This window comes from Thermobia domestica, chromosome 7, assembly GCF_964235325.1.
Source record: "Thermobia domestica chromosome 7, izTheDome1.hap1.1, whole genome shotgun sequence".
NCBI classification, from domain to species: Eukaryota; Metazoa; Arthropoda; class Insecta; order Zygentoma; family Lepismatidae; genus Thermobia; species Thermobia domestica.
The window spans coordinates 204124041-204139749 of NC_137460.1; the positions used below are offsets into that span (position 1 = coordinate 204124041).

General features: G+C 37.0%; 1 protein-coding gene across 2 annotated transcripts in view; it reads right to left on the bottom strand.

The window, feature by feature from the left end:
• The window catches only part of AdamTS-A (ADAM metallopeptidase with thrombospondin type 1 motif A), a 785255-nt gene that overhangs the window by 282153 nt on the left and 487393 nt on the right, over positions 1 to 15709 (bottom strand). For both annotated transcript variants that reach the window (XM_081765817.1, XM_081765816.1), the window contains exon 3: positions 14456 to 14615. In XM_081765817.1, the coding sequence (XP_081621943.1) occupies positions 14456 to 14615 (160 nt within the window). The remainder of the gene's footprint in view (positions 1 to 14455; positions 14616 to 15709) is intronic.

A 15709-nucleotide genomic window follows, 5' to 3' on the forward strand; every position in this document is an offset into this window, starting at 1 on the left:
AAGAATAGTTGAGTGAAGTTGATTTTTCGTTTAACGTCCCTATCAGCAGCGAGGCTATATGAGACGGGACCTACTGATTAAAATGGAATCCGAATCACATGAGCTCCCGCCGGGAACCCGGGTCTCCCACCTGGTATGAATAATGTATCTTGTTTCGGTGTTTCTTGTAGGCATACAATATTATTCTCCCGCTGGCTTTGTAGCTGGCACGTGCCTCTTTGGTCACATTGTCTCATGGAAGCAATTATAAAATCTGAACTATTATAGTGGTTCGGATTCCACCTTGATGTATAGGTCTCCGTCTCATACAGCCTCGGTGCAGAAAGAAACAATAACCTTCATCAAACACACAAACAGATGTAACCCTACTTTAGTCTCGCCATTCCATTTCAAAATGAAATAAAATCTTACAGTTTAACATCCCACGATTGTGACCGTTAGGTTAAAGGAGAAGATGACTAAGGCAAGTGAATGATGATGGAAGAATTAGTGGAATGAGAATGTGGAAGGAAATGGGAGTACTCCGAGAAAACCCATGGAAACGATGTTGTCCACCACAAACAAACTTTTCCGGGTGATGGAATCAATGCGCTATTCCATTCGAAATGAAATGAAATTTCTAGTTTTTCATCCCTTGGTTATACTCTATAGCTTATAATAGACGTGTGATTAATGAGAGTGAATGATCATGAAATAGTTGGTGGAAGGGAAATGTGGAAGGAAATTGGAGGTCCCAAGAAAGTCAACAGCATTAATCCATGTGTTTCATTTGTTACAAAGTTAACTAGTGTTTAAAGGAATTGCTCTAATTGCATTGCTCAAATTTACTCACTGAACTCGCATTTCACACATTTTACACACAATATCTTTGTTTGTTTGTTAGTGTCTTCGTTTGTTACATTTACTCGTTTTGCAAATGCCCAGTTGGTTTGGGTGCTCACTTGTACGTAACCAGTCATGGTCGAGATACTGCATTCTGGTGCTTCTGGAAATGTAGCTTTATCGATGACGCAACTTTTGGGAGCGTATCATGAAAATAGCTCCATTAATAAAGCAGATATGAGTGCATACTCGGTTTTCCTATGGCCCAGCTCGCATACGCCTTTTGTAGGGTAGACAAACAGGGGTGTGTGTGTGTGTGCGTGTGTGTGCGTGTGTGTGTGTGTGTGTCAATATACTGTTGTTAAACTCTGTATGCCCTCCAGAAGTGTCCAACCAGAATCTCTCTCAGGCACTGTCTGTTGGTTGCTGTCTTTCCGCCGTCTCGTAGCAGTGCCCTTTGAGCCTGTACTTCATCTAGGGGAAGAGAAAGGAATAATAATGGGCCAGGTCTGGACTATTGGGAGACTGAGGAAGTGCTACTATGTTGTGTTTCACGAGAAATTTCCTTTAAGGTAGCGATGTGTGACTCGTGTTTTGGAGTTTTGGATATGACATTCTCCTTGTAGGATTCACGGATCATGGAAAGGATATCACCATCAGATTGTTTCCTTTCCACACGAAACTTGATCGCATACCGCTGTTCAATCCTGTGCTGCATCATAATAATAATCCTTACTCCCGGTGCAATCCTCACTCTGCTAATATTCAGAAGCAACTAAGTTGGGTCACGTTTTATACATGACATAACGTCCCCCGCCAACGTCCCTGTCCATGAAGATTATCTCTTTCCTTTGGCTAGAAACACTAACCTTATATTTATTGGACAGACCTTGTATACATCGTATATGTCCTTGTGATTAATTTTTCTTTCCTTAAAAATTCAAACGGATGACGAAAATTGACAGCCAGAGTAGAACGTCTACATTTTTACTAAAAATCAACGCGGGCGAATGAAAATTTTCCTTTTTTGATTTGCAATCGAAAAGATGACGGGTTCAGCTGAGACTTTCTCCAAGGGTTTTCCCTTTGTCCCATCAGAAAAATGCTGGGATGATAAAAATATATGCCCATAGCTGTGCTTGTAACTGTAAAGAGCCAGCAAACGTTCAGAGAGAAGAGCACCAAAAAAGGAATCCATATCTAAAGGTTGAACTAGGTAATTTTAGGGAAACACACACCCACACACAAACAGCAAGTGTTCTTGTTCCTAATTATACGCAACAGTATGGCGTACTTGCACCTTTTTGAGACTTAAAAAATGCAATTTAGTTATTTTTTTTTTTAAATGTTCGTGTGGATGAAATGATAATGTCAATTTAAATTGATTTGAAGACTGGAACAAAAGTATATTTTATGCATTAAAATGGTAATAGGTCAATAGACAGATGGCAGAACCCCTTTATTTCTTCCACTTGTTTAGATATCGACGCTTACTTTCGCACGATCACAACAGGTAGAATAGCATACTTACAGTGAGTATCGTCACCTCGTTTTCCAGAAACCAGCACTGTAAATAACAATTTGCAGTGGTACGTGTACATCACTTAAACACTTAAAGGAGTTTGGTTTGTATGGTGCGATATTTGCACAATTAACATTTCTATAGCTGCTGCCCTCTTTCCCAGCTTCGAACTGGAATTTGCCTAGCCTCAATACAAGTTGACAGTCACAGTAGATTTTTGAGTTTATTTTGACAGGACATCGATTCAGGTGCGTCTTCTTGCAGTCCCTGATGCGACGGAAAGAATTCCAAACAAACGTAATTACTCACTCACAATACAACAATACATAATCTGTCCAACAAGGTAACAATGAAATATATGAAAGGTATGCATGCACGAACTTTTACCGTTGATGTCATTACCACATGCCAAGAAAATACTTAAACGAGAAGTCATTCCGAATAGTCTTAATGAGACCACGAACTACAGAGTGAAAGATCAAATATTTCTCATCCGAATTGATCCAGTAATTCTTGAGTTGCAGCAGTAGTGTGAGGGAATTGCTGGATTAATTCAGATGTAAAAATTTTGATAATCCACCCTATAGTCCGGACCTTGCTCCTAGCGATTTCCATCTTTTCCCTAAGCTGAAAGAGTTTCTGGGCGATTAACGTTTTGTAAGTGCTGAAGAGTTGAGGAATGCAGTGACCTCACGGTTTAATGAACTGGCGGCAGAAGAGTATAACATGGAAATTCTGAAGCTCGTGCACAGATGTGACAAATATTTAAATTAAGGTGGCGATTATGTATAAAAGTGACAGAAGCTTCAGGTATGTAAGAGAATTGTTTTTTCCAATTCCAATAAATAATGGTTTTTCATTTTGTATAACTAAACGGTCTTTATTTTCTGGGTGACCCTCGTACATGTACAATAAACGAGAATTGATTTTTAAAATATTATCATGTGATAGGTGATATAACATGAAACCGTTCAGGAATGTCGGGATAAGCGACAAATTACTGCATTTTTTTGGTAAGTAGTGTATAATCTCTGTGGAATTGTTGGAGAAAAAACCCGAGAAAATCTCGAAACCTGCGTGATTGTACATGACAAGACACACGACTTGAAAAATCACTCTTTGCACCACGTGAGGACTCTACAACAAACCACTGTTTGTCAAAGTGCAAATCCTATTAATCTCTCATTGACGCGGAGGTTCAAATTGCTGTTTGACCTACGGGCGGAAGGGTGTATAAATTTTGTACCAATCACATTCCCAAAACACACTGTAAAATTAAAACAAAACTCCGACCCAAATATATCAAATACAGTAAAGCACCGATTATCCGTGAGCGCCGCGGAAAAAAAATAACCTTGTTGCAATCGCGTTCAATTATTTTTCATAAATGGTCGCTGCAGACTGACACTCCGCATAAGTAGCTACTGTATGTTCTAAAACAAAAATAAATTTTATTGTAAAAATCAATATTTGCAACAATAGCGCACGTTTCGAGCAACTTTACTCTGATAAGCAGAAGCCGATTGTTGTATATATGAAAAACAGGAAGTAGAAAGAGTGATTTGCGTGGCAGTAAATTACATTCATTCTTCACTGCGGGCCCGGGGTAGGAGTCCGCGGGCTATTTTAAATCTTTTTTCGAGTTACCCGCGGTGCCCTTGCCACCCAACCCCGCGGATGATTGGGGCTTTACTGTAATATAGAAGTTACACCATCTCACACACTGCACTGCAAAAGTCAGAGAAAGGAGAGGGAACTACCACGAAGGTAGGTTGGAAGCAGGGATATGGGGTGTGCGCGAATATACGACGTGTATCCACCTAGCATTTTGATAGTTCGGCATATATTTACCTTAAATTTTCGAAGGAACGAGTGTATATATGTGGAGGTGGTTACATGTTATATTTTTGAAAACGGTCGAGCACATAGACATCAAAAAATTTTCTATTACACCACTGGTCGAAAGCATGTGAAGAAGGGAAGGGAGTTTACTACCACTTAGGTATGGTCCGCACTAGGATTTTTTTTTTAATAAAATGAAATCTTTCAGTTTGACGTCCCACGTTTATGTCTTTTACGACATGGGAGATTGATGACTAAGGCAAAGTCATTAATGATGGGAGAATTAGTGGAATGAGAATGGGGGAGGAAACGGAAGTACTACACCCCGAGAAAACCCAAGGACATTATGCCGTCCACTACAAACTTACAAGGGGATCGAACCAGGAACCCCAGGCACCAGAGATAATAAAAGTTCTACCACTGAACAACCGTGCCCTCCGACTGAGAGTTTAAATAACATATAACGAATCTGTGCTAATAATTTCATTCCATTGACACGTGTCTTTACACAAACAACAGTATATTCTTTTTGAACCGTAAAAGCTTTCAGGGATCACATACTATCAACTGCATTCTTCTTAGCCACATTACCAAAAGATATGGTTATCCTTCTGAGTGCTATATAAGTTTTCATATAACACTAAAAGTGGTTTATTAACTAACTTAATAATACAAACGCATTTCATTTCTGTTTTCTATATACGAATCGTGCGTGACTATATATATAATAAAAAGAAAACTTTTTTCAATCGAATAGAAGCTAAATATCAGTTGATGCTTTCGAATGATGATTGTCTTTCTCTTGACGTGACTCTGAACACGTGGAAGATATTTACAGATATTTCTTTCTTTCATTTTTGAATAACAAGTATAGTCTTTTGTGATTCACCATAACGTACGTTCTTTTTTTAAAAAGAGGGTTGAAAAGGTTTTGATTTCTATTTCAAAAGGACGGAGGGTGACATTCCTGCGAGGTGAAGGACATTTTATTCTAAAGAAAAGGACTTGTATACGCTTCATCAATGCTACATTTCTTCCTGTAAGTTTACTAACACTAGTACTAATAATATACGCAGTGAGAAAGAGAGAGGGGGAGGGATAGAAAGTCCAGGAAATAATTTGTTACCTTTCAGTTATATAATTTAACACACGAATAAAGTCATGATAGAGAATTCCCTTTCTGCTTTAGCCAGAGAAATCCATTAGAAAAATACGCGTACTTAATGGCAGACTATTCGATGCACAAGGTAGCTGAAAGGAAATAAAGAACAAAATCCTACTCCTGGCTAACATACACAGAGAAAAATCCGTTCTCCGGACAGTGGTATATTGTACAAATATACGTATACTCTTGCTTACTATAAAAATCAGTATGGAGCATACGTTATCCGTATGCTACATAGGTACTGCCCTTAGATGTTACATCATGCCGTTGCAGGATGTCTGACATCTAACAGTTTTCCGTATACCACATATATATACTTATGTTACCTTATATATACGTATGTCAGCTATATGTTACATACGTCCATTTGTATGTGAGATCCTGACCACCTACATTGTTTCATACGGAAAGTACGAATAGATGGAACACTTATACAGAAAGTATTATAAAACATGCGTTTTCAGTTATACGTCTGCTGTACGTTAAGTCCAAAAACTACAGGAATTACGCATGTAACCTATCTTTTTAAGTACGCCAGCTACAATTTTTTTTTCCTCAGTGTATTTGATTAGGAATTAGCAGTCATTGGTTTAAGTTTACTTATGTTACTTGCGTTAGGTATGTGTATGTAAAAAAGGGAAATTTATTCACACAACTAATGTATATAATTTATACGGAGTGTTCCATTCACGATCGACCCCGATTTGTCGTTAAGCTTCACTTATGTCATTTGAGTTAGAGCAGAAGGATGCTCAATGAAATTGAATAATTAGGGAATAATTGGTGGAATCAGAATGAGAGAGGAAGTTGGAAAACCCTGAAAAACCCACGAGCATGATGTTATTCACTACAAACGTATATGGTCACGAATCAAAACAGAAGCCTCTTGATGCAAAGCTCAGCGCACTACTACTGAGTCATCCTGGCCCCAAGTAGGTCTACGTGTCTAGCTTTCTGAGCTGTCTTAATACAATACCCATGGTCACTAGTGCCTGTTTAATTAAATATCTCAAATGAGGATCAACATTTAAATTGGCATCAAAGTCAACACTGGTGTTGTCCATTAGAAAAGAAGTACAGCCAGGGGTAAAAGTGGATCTGAAAAGGTCGTCAGACCGTCCCCCGTGCCCATTGTAATTATTTGTGGGGCCGCGGTGGCTCAGTGGTAGAGCGTTCATTTCCGGTGCTTGGGGTCCTTGGTTCGATCCCAGCTCGCGCCGTGTGGACTTTGTGGTGGACAAACATCGTGCTCGTGGGTTTTCTCGGGGTCTTCCCGTTTCCTCCCACTTTGTTCATTCCCACCATCTCATTCATTTCCCATCATCACCGTCTCCTGTAGCCTAACCGTCATAACCGTGGGATTAAAATATAAAGATTTTTGTAATATTTTAGAAAGCGGGGAGACCCCACAGACATTTTGTGGAAGTGGGGGAACGACTTTCCCGCGCTCCCCCTCACTTTTAGTCCTGAGTAAAGCTTTAAATTCGAATCTGGACCAGAGAATCGAGTCTCGTGTGCTACTTGAACCAAAACTTAGATCTCAAACACTGTTTCAGTGTTGCATGGATGATTCTCATATAAAAACTATAAATTGCTAAAGTGATTCTACGAATTCAATGAAGATCATTTATCAACGTTTAAAGATACGCTAGTCATTACACATTACACGCCACGAACATACATACCGTAGTTTAAATGTTAGATTACACTCTTCGTGGATCTTTCGTGATGTGGATGGATTCTGGCAACTTCTAGATGAAATGTATAAATTTTATACGTAAGTTTACAAAATCAGATGATATGAGGAAAGCTTTTCGAGAATCGAGACGAAACGAGAAATAATTCATCGATAGATCGAGACGCGTCTTCTACAAAATTTATAAGACGAGATAATAAACCTTATTTTTCATTTTGTCTCCCTTCGTCTCGTGAGCAGCACTAGTTAACACGGGAACCGGTCAAAACCCCACAGCCAAAACACCCACACTCAAGAAATGTCAAAACGCCCACACAAACGGTCATAACCCCCACACAAATGGACAAAACAGCCACACATAGCAACGGTCACAATCCCCACATAAATGGACAAAAACCCCACACAAATGGACAAAACTCCCACATGCAGAAATTGTCACAACTACCACACAAATGGACAAAATCCCCACACAATCGGTCAAATCTCCCACTCTGAAATGATCCTGGTTGTATGTCTTGCCCTTGTACTTTTTAATAACATTTTTTATTCCACTTAAACTGATGTTGCAACTATTCTTCTTGCACTGTTTTGTAATGACAGAAACACTAAAGTGGGCGTCGTAAAGAGCCGCAACAAAGACGTGCAATCACGATAATTTCAGAGTGTGGGGGATTTGTCCGATTGTGTGGGGGCTTTGTCCATTTGTGTGGTAGTTGTGACAATTTCTGCATGTGGGAGTTTTGTCCATTTGTGTGGGGTTTTTGTCCATTTATGTAGGGATTGTGACCGTTGCTATGTGTGGCTGTTTTGTCCATTTGTGTGGGGGTTATGACCGTTTGTGTGGGCGTTTTGACATTTCTTGAGTGTGGGGGTTTTGACCGTTCGTGCGATTGGGGGATTTGTCCATTTGTGTGGGAGTTATGACTGATCGTCTGGGCGTTTTGACATTTCTTGAGTGTGGGGGTTTTGGCTGTGGGGGTTTTGACCTAGACCCGTTAACACCAAGGTACGGTGCATGGTCAGCTTTTAAATTAATTTTCTATCTGTACTGTAACTAGTTTCTAAATAATGTGATTTAGTCTGAAGCCCCTAAGTTTACATCAATGTCCTGTTTCGATCAAAAGACCCAAAATATATTTCAATTAAAAATTTTCTTATAGGCCTTGTATCTGAAGAACTACATATAGTGCAACCAAACCCAAACTATCAGTGAACTCAGTATAATGTGCTTATTCCGTAGAAAATACGAAAACTCGATTTAGGGGATGTTCAAAAATTTTCTGGCCCCTGATCCAAAAACTAATTATTGGCCAAGATCGCAATCTTTTGACCCATTTTTTTTTTTGAATCATTTCTAAAATTCTTGTTTCTTTTTCTTTCTAATATTCTCCCGTTATCAAAAGCCTAAGTAATGTGCATCATCTGATTTTCTTTGTAATTGTTTAACATCTTGTGAATTGTTAGTTTCTTTAGTTTTATATTGTCTGCACACATTAACACTCCAGCATCCAAGACATGGTATATCAAATAAACTGATGAATTGCATTTCATATTGTACAACTATGGAGATCCAATTGGATCCCGATTGGATCCAATTGGATTCAATTGAAACCCGAAATAGTACAGGGATAGAGTGTAGAAGAACATATTCCCGGAATGCTAAATCCGTCCCAAACGAGAGAAAAGTTTTAAAATTTCCATGTTGCCCACCAACCTATGGTTGAGGTTGGTTGAGGTGAATAATAATAATAATAATAATAATAATAATAATAATAATAATAATAATAATAATAATAATAATAATAATAATAATAATAATAATAATAACAACAACAACAAATTTTTTCGTTTCTATTATTTTTACTTATGCACAATGATCTCTTTGGATATCTTCGTACATAAGAGAACTTTAAGAGGTCAATCATTTCAAGTATCTGGCAAGTATTTTGACGAGAGACGCTTAGTGCACCAAAGAGATCAGGTTAAGAATTACCATAACTATAGAAACATTCGACTAGAAAAGACCACTTAGTATTAGACTAAATTCGAACTTGGTCAAATGCTTTATATGGAAATTGGATTGTACCCCGTTCAGAGATTTGGACGTTACAGAAGCTAGAGAAGAAATGTTTAGAGAGCTTTGAAATGTGGTATTGGAGGAAGATGAAGAAGTTAACATGGATGAAGAGTTATAGATGAAGATATTTTAAAACTGATAGGAAAGAAGAGGACGCTTTTAACCAGCATTCTTCGTAGGAAAGATACTTGAATTCGACACATCTTGCGAAGAAATTGTCTTCTTACTGCCATAGATTGTCCTCTTACTAGTCGAGAGTTGAAAAGAGCTCCTCCGTGGCTGAGCGGTTAGCGAACGCGCCTTTGGCGTGGGAGACCCGGGTTCGATCCCCGGCGGGAGCTCATGTGGTTCGGATTCCACGTTAATCAGTAGGTCCACGTCTCATATAGCCTCGCTGCTAAACGGGACGTTAAACTCAAAATCAACTCAACTCGAGAGTTGAAAAATAGAATAAAATATTGGGTTAAAAGAGGAAATTGAAGATCGAAAAACTTGGAAGAAACATTTCCAGGCCCAAACTTTTAAATCAGTCTCAGGACCTGCCAAAATGCAGAATTAGTAATAATAATAATAATAATAATAATAATAATAATAATAATAATAATAATAATAATAATAATAATAATAATAATAATAATAATAATAATAATAATCGTGCACCTAACCTTCCTCGGATACAAAGTATTAACATAGTAATAACAATAGTATATAGTTATACCTTATTATCGTATGTAAGAGTTGTAAGCAACTTACTAATTATACTGAATATCATAGCAAAACACTTGTAACATTTTTATTAGCAAAACACGATCACGGAATTCAAAATACCAGTGTGTTGATGATGTGATTCACAAGTCGAATTGTCTTGCGGTACAGAACGTGAGATAAATCAACAACCTAAATTTGGTATCATTTTCTGATCTTAGTAACGTGAAATCCAATCTGATAATTCTTTATCTAAATCATCGCCAAACATAGAATAACATCCTGATAAATCTTCCACATAAGGTCTTCCCTTTCTTTCGCCATGATTCAGTGAAGAACAATGAAAAAAAAAAAAAAGAAACATGGTGGCAATTGAAAGAGAAACCCACCCTCCTCTCAAAGTCATTGAACGTATTACAAGCAACTGCACTGGATTCCGTGGTTACCTAAGACAATGTTCTACAAGGCTATAATTTACTGAATGTGGTTTTTGAACATTGGTTCTATCGCAAGGATCTTTTATTCATGAGCATTTTAGCTTAATATGGTACCGACACTAGCGCTCTCAACTATCTACCATGATATTAATCTCTATGGCTTGAGCAAATTCATTTCGACAGCCAATTGTTTTGTCTGAAATTCTTTTTAAAACCCTTTTCGAAACAGACACACTGCGCATATAATGTTTTTCCTTTGCAAGGTCGTATGATATATATGAAGAAGTTGAAGAGATCTTTCTTTGAACTTTTTTCGTTGTTAAGGTTTGTTTTTGCATGATGCGAATCTTTCCTCTTGGCTGAACAAAGTTTTGTATTTCTTTCACACTTTCTCGTTGGATTTTGTTTCTCACGTTGATTTTTAGTAGTTGCCCTCCCAAGCCTTCGGTTTGTTTCCGAACTACCTGCACACTAGCAACTATTGGCCTCATTGGGAATTAGTAGGGATTAGTGTGACTGACAGATTGAGATGTCTTGTGTTTACAATCTATCTATTAAAATGCTACAATAGCAATTAAGAGCGCCTGAGTTCCAACCTATAACTTTAACTTTCAAATCTTTCGTTTACGGTTATGTGTGATTTCACGTTTAACAGAGACAAACATTTTAAGTATTTGTACTTTAAATAGTCTAAATTAGTTAACTATATCTTTTTCACAAAGTTTATGATATAAAATTATTGTTCAAAGCCTTTGTATTTTAATAAGCCTTCTCTAAAATCAATGCACGTGAATTGTGCTTCCACATTTGGAGTTCTTTTAAACTATATGTTGAGGACGTTTATATGTTTGTGGTCAATCCTTTCGATTCATCTCGAAAACTACAGGCTCTAGAAAGATGTCGTTTTCATTGATCGATTGGAAATTTTGCGTAGATTGTCCATTTCTAATTGAATATTTAAGAAAAACATGGCCATTATTTCTTTATTACATTTTTTAGGGTACACTGGAAGCGTTGAAATTAAAAAAAAAAAAAAAAACTAAAGCATCATACCCTATGCGTTATACATTCCAACACCACATTGTTGTATATTGGGGTTGTATGTGTCTCAGGCGTTTGTTTCATGGCCAAGTAATAATGAAAAGGAAGGATAACCATTTCTCGAGTCTAAGATAAATCTTTATTTTTTGAGTGTTTTGCCCAATGAACACCATATATAGCTGACATTATAATTAATTGTATATGTAATGAATTTGCTTATTACATACTGCATGCAAGAAAGAAAACACTGGTCATACATGAATTAGAAACTCCAACCGGAAGTAGGCTCAAATCTTGCAAACGGTGCGAGATATTGAGAAAAAAATAATCGAAAAATCTCCCCTTTATGATACCCTTTGCCGATTTTTATTTTATCAAGACGTCTTTCACTTGTGTTTGTAAAGGGACATGTACATATGTTGTGAGGAATGAGAAGGAGATTTATGCTCATATGCAAATGATGCGCTGTGTAGAGAGCGCAGGTTCAGCTAGTAAGAATTAAAATAATGTATTTTCGCCCAGATGTTTATGCAACCCATAGCTCTTGTATGTTTTGAGGGTTGAACATTAGCGTTGCTCACAGGCTGAATTGGCTTTGCATTACAAATAAGACTTTAACAAGTTTCATGTGATGCTATTTAATACCGCATTTCAAATCATCACACATATACACAAATCTAAACTAATTGACGCGAAATTCTACTTCCATTTCTGGTGTCGAAAACTACAAGCGTAAAAGACAACAAATTCATTAACAAACCAACTTTCGACCATCATTTCATTCCTTATAGTACCTGAAATACCTGTTCCTCGCACAAGAACAACATATTTATGGAAAATACTTGAACACTCCTCTTTAGTGTACTATTTTAATGGAAATATAATGATAAATATACATATTCTATTTTGCGCAGAAATTTTGAGCCCCTACCCGTCATAGCACACTTCCTTCAATCAAATTGACATGAAATAAATCCCAGCTTCGGTAGGTACTAAGATGTTCCAAAATTCATTTGAAAAGGTTAGGCAAGCAGGGTTGGATAATTACAAATATATAAATAAGGTTTGCAAAGTGACGTGTAAAATACGCGTAAAAAAACGTAAAATACGTAAAGTACGTGAAAAACTAGAAACAAGTCTACAAATAAAAAAAGAAATTTTTCACACTGTTTGGTTCCTTCCATATTTGTATGGGCTCTCCCTGGATTTTGCAATATTATAAACTACCATATTAATATCATACAGCAGACTTATCTGCATAAATAACAAATAAGTATAACGATTTCTGGCGCACGTGATCATGTTTGAAAAACATTTTATAAGATTGTATGTTGTACGAACAAAATCTCGCGGCCGAAACATTGTTATCTAAAATCTCACCTGGTCAAAACCTAGCGAACTAAATCTCGCTCGGTTAAAACTTCCAGGTTGAAATCTCATTTGGATAACACTTCGCTATAACAATTTAGTAAATAAGAGTCTCTGACGTCATAATAAAAATAAAAAGGAGGAGAAGAAGGAAACAAACAGAAAATGCTTAATTGAAACACTAAAAGGTGAAAACAAATTTGACAGTTCAAAATGAATTGATATATAATCGTAAAATAAACCCAAATTTGAAATCCATCGAACCTATTTTAGTTTAGTTATTTGGTTTAGAGTGAACTGAAAATACCAGCAGGAGTTCAAATTTAATACCATAAATCTATATATCACGAATCCGTTAAGTTAGGAAGATGAAACCCTGTATACAAACTTCTCATAAAAGAGAGAGAGAGAGAGAGAGAGAGAGAGAGAGAGAAAGAAAGAAAGAAAGAAAGAGGAGTACGTATCCCAGCATTTTCAAAAATTCAGATTTTAAGGGGAGAATTTCTATAGTTTTTTTTCTCTACATTTAAGTCGACGTTGTCTATATCATCAATACTTGAAAAAGCAGCTGAACCATTTGAAATACATTTTGTGTCTACTGTACTGTACTCGGATATATTCTGAAAATGCAGAAAGGCGAATTTTTCTGTGCTAAATGTGTTTGAATTGACAATAGTTCCTTCCGTTATGAAGAGATAAAATAAAATGTTAGTAACATGTTGCGCGGGCCTGGATGGGAGAGATAATTATCCGTGTCCATATCTTCAAGTGTCCATGAAATAGAGACTATCCGTGTTCATATTTGCGCGTGCCCGTAAAATAGAGACTGTTCGGCGGCGAACAAACACCGTGTGCGTGAGTTTTCTCAGGGTTTTTCGTACTCCTTTCTCATTCTTTATTTTTCCGACTACATGACGTAATAGTGGGATGTAAAACTGAAAGATTTCATTTCGTGTTGAAATAATTTTCTGTATAAATCCATCTAAGTACTCAAGTTATTCACCATCAAAGTTGGGGTTTGTACTTAATCAAATTTTCGCTTATTACTATTTTAAACAAGACTTAGAAAAAATACATGAAAAAATTTGTTAAACGTTAAAGTTCTTCGTTAACCTCACCGTCACTTCTTTAAATTTGAGTAAAAAGACAATGGAGAATAGTAAAATTGTAGAAACTAGAAAGTAGACCGGGTAGTATTTCTACAAAATGCTAAATTAGTGAGTGACATGTTTGCTTTGGCGTTTGGTAAGAAACTCACCACAGCAACACAACGCAGGGATGAACTAAGGTCCAAGGGTAACGTCCAAGGAACTAACATCAAAAACTGTCCAAGGGTAACGAAAATAAGAGTTATCCTCAAAGCATGGTTATGCCATCCCTGTCTAATATTATTAAGCAGTCCTAAACATTCTCTGAGTTCTGAGTATTCCGATCATTCTACAGAAATGAGCCGAATACTCAGTGAGACGACATAATCTTCACAACACAGACGATTACCGCCATGCACTAAGTAGAAATGATTTCATCTCCGCAATGAATCTTGATTACGGTTTTAGGATATTCGATATATCTATTCATATTTAGATATTCGGTATTTTTCAATTCGTCGATATATCGATCAAGGTTGGATATTATAGCTCTAACTAGCTTTTATTCCCCATCCACGTTTCAGATATTCATAAATACAAGTATCTAAGTGTCTTTTTTTTTCTTTTCTAGTGTATAAATAGATAAATTGCAATAACGGAAGACTAATGTTTGATAATAACAGAATACTCACCATCCAATCCACAATGGCTGCTTGTCCTGTCTGTGCCATGAGCCGGCTGCGGTGGAGAGGGAAGACGATAGAGAGCGTGAAGTATGGAAGTGCTGTGGTTACGCCATTCCTCCGCCGGTTCTATGAAGTAGCTGCCACTTGACGTGCGAATGTGCCCAGTCTGCAACAAGCAAAGAAATAATAATGACATTAGAAACATGATTAAGTAGACTAATTTTGCTTTTAGACAAGTGAATTAAACATCAAATAAAGGATGTGTCTTCACGACTAAGACTGACCTCTAATTATTATTTAAACACTACTTATTACTTCTTCTTATAATGTACAATTAATTGATTTAGAACTTTGTGCATAATGAATTGAGTTAGTGCTTTGTGGATAACGAATTGATTTGGAGCTTGGAATTGAATAATGAACTTGGAACTATGTGCATAACTTAGGAACCAAAACTTTGCACAACATATTATTTTGCACAGGTAATTGTAACGGAGTCGGTGTCAAATATAGAAGTAGAAGGGGAAAAAACATAACAGATGAGTAGCTTTCAATACCTGGGTAGTATTATTACTAATGATATGAAGTGTGAATGTGAAATAAAAGCAAGGATAGGAATGGCGAAGGAAGCTTTAAGGAGGAAGAAAAGACTGTTTTGTGGGACCTTGAATAAAGAGTTGAGAAAAAGACTTATAAAATGCTCCATGTGGAGTATTGTGTTGTATGAGTCAGAAACGTGGACATTACGCAAAAAGGATGAAAAACTGAAAGCTTTTGAAATGGAGTGTGGAAAAGAATGGAAAGAATTAGCTGGGTAGAGCGGAAAACGAATGGTGCGGAGAAAAGAACAATTTTAGATATTATTAAGAAGAGGAACTTCTTGGGACATTGGGTAAGAAGGAACTGTATCATAAGGAATGTGCTAGAGGGTTTGGTGGCAGGAAAGACGAAGGGCGAAGGAGACTACAATTAATGGACGACATCAAAACAGAGAAATTGTACGAAGATGTTAGCGGAAGATCGTGAAGCATGGAAGCTACTCAGCTGCAGCAAGTGACCCGTCAATAATGGCAGAATACCTCTAACAATGATGATGTATACCAGGTCAAATTCTACCATCATGCCAAGTTTGATCGGATGAATTCTGTGCATGACATTTTGCTTTTGAAAATTACTCAAAATTTGACCTCCAATATCTCAGGAACATAAAATTTGAGCAACATATTCTTTCACACTCATTTATGGCAAATCAAGATCTAC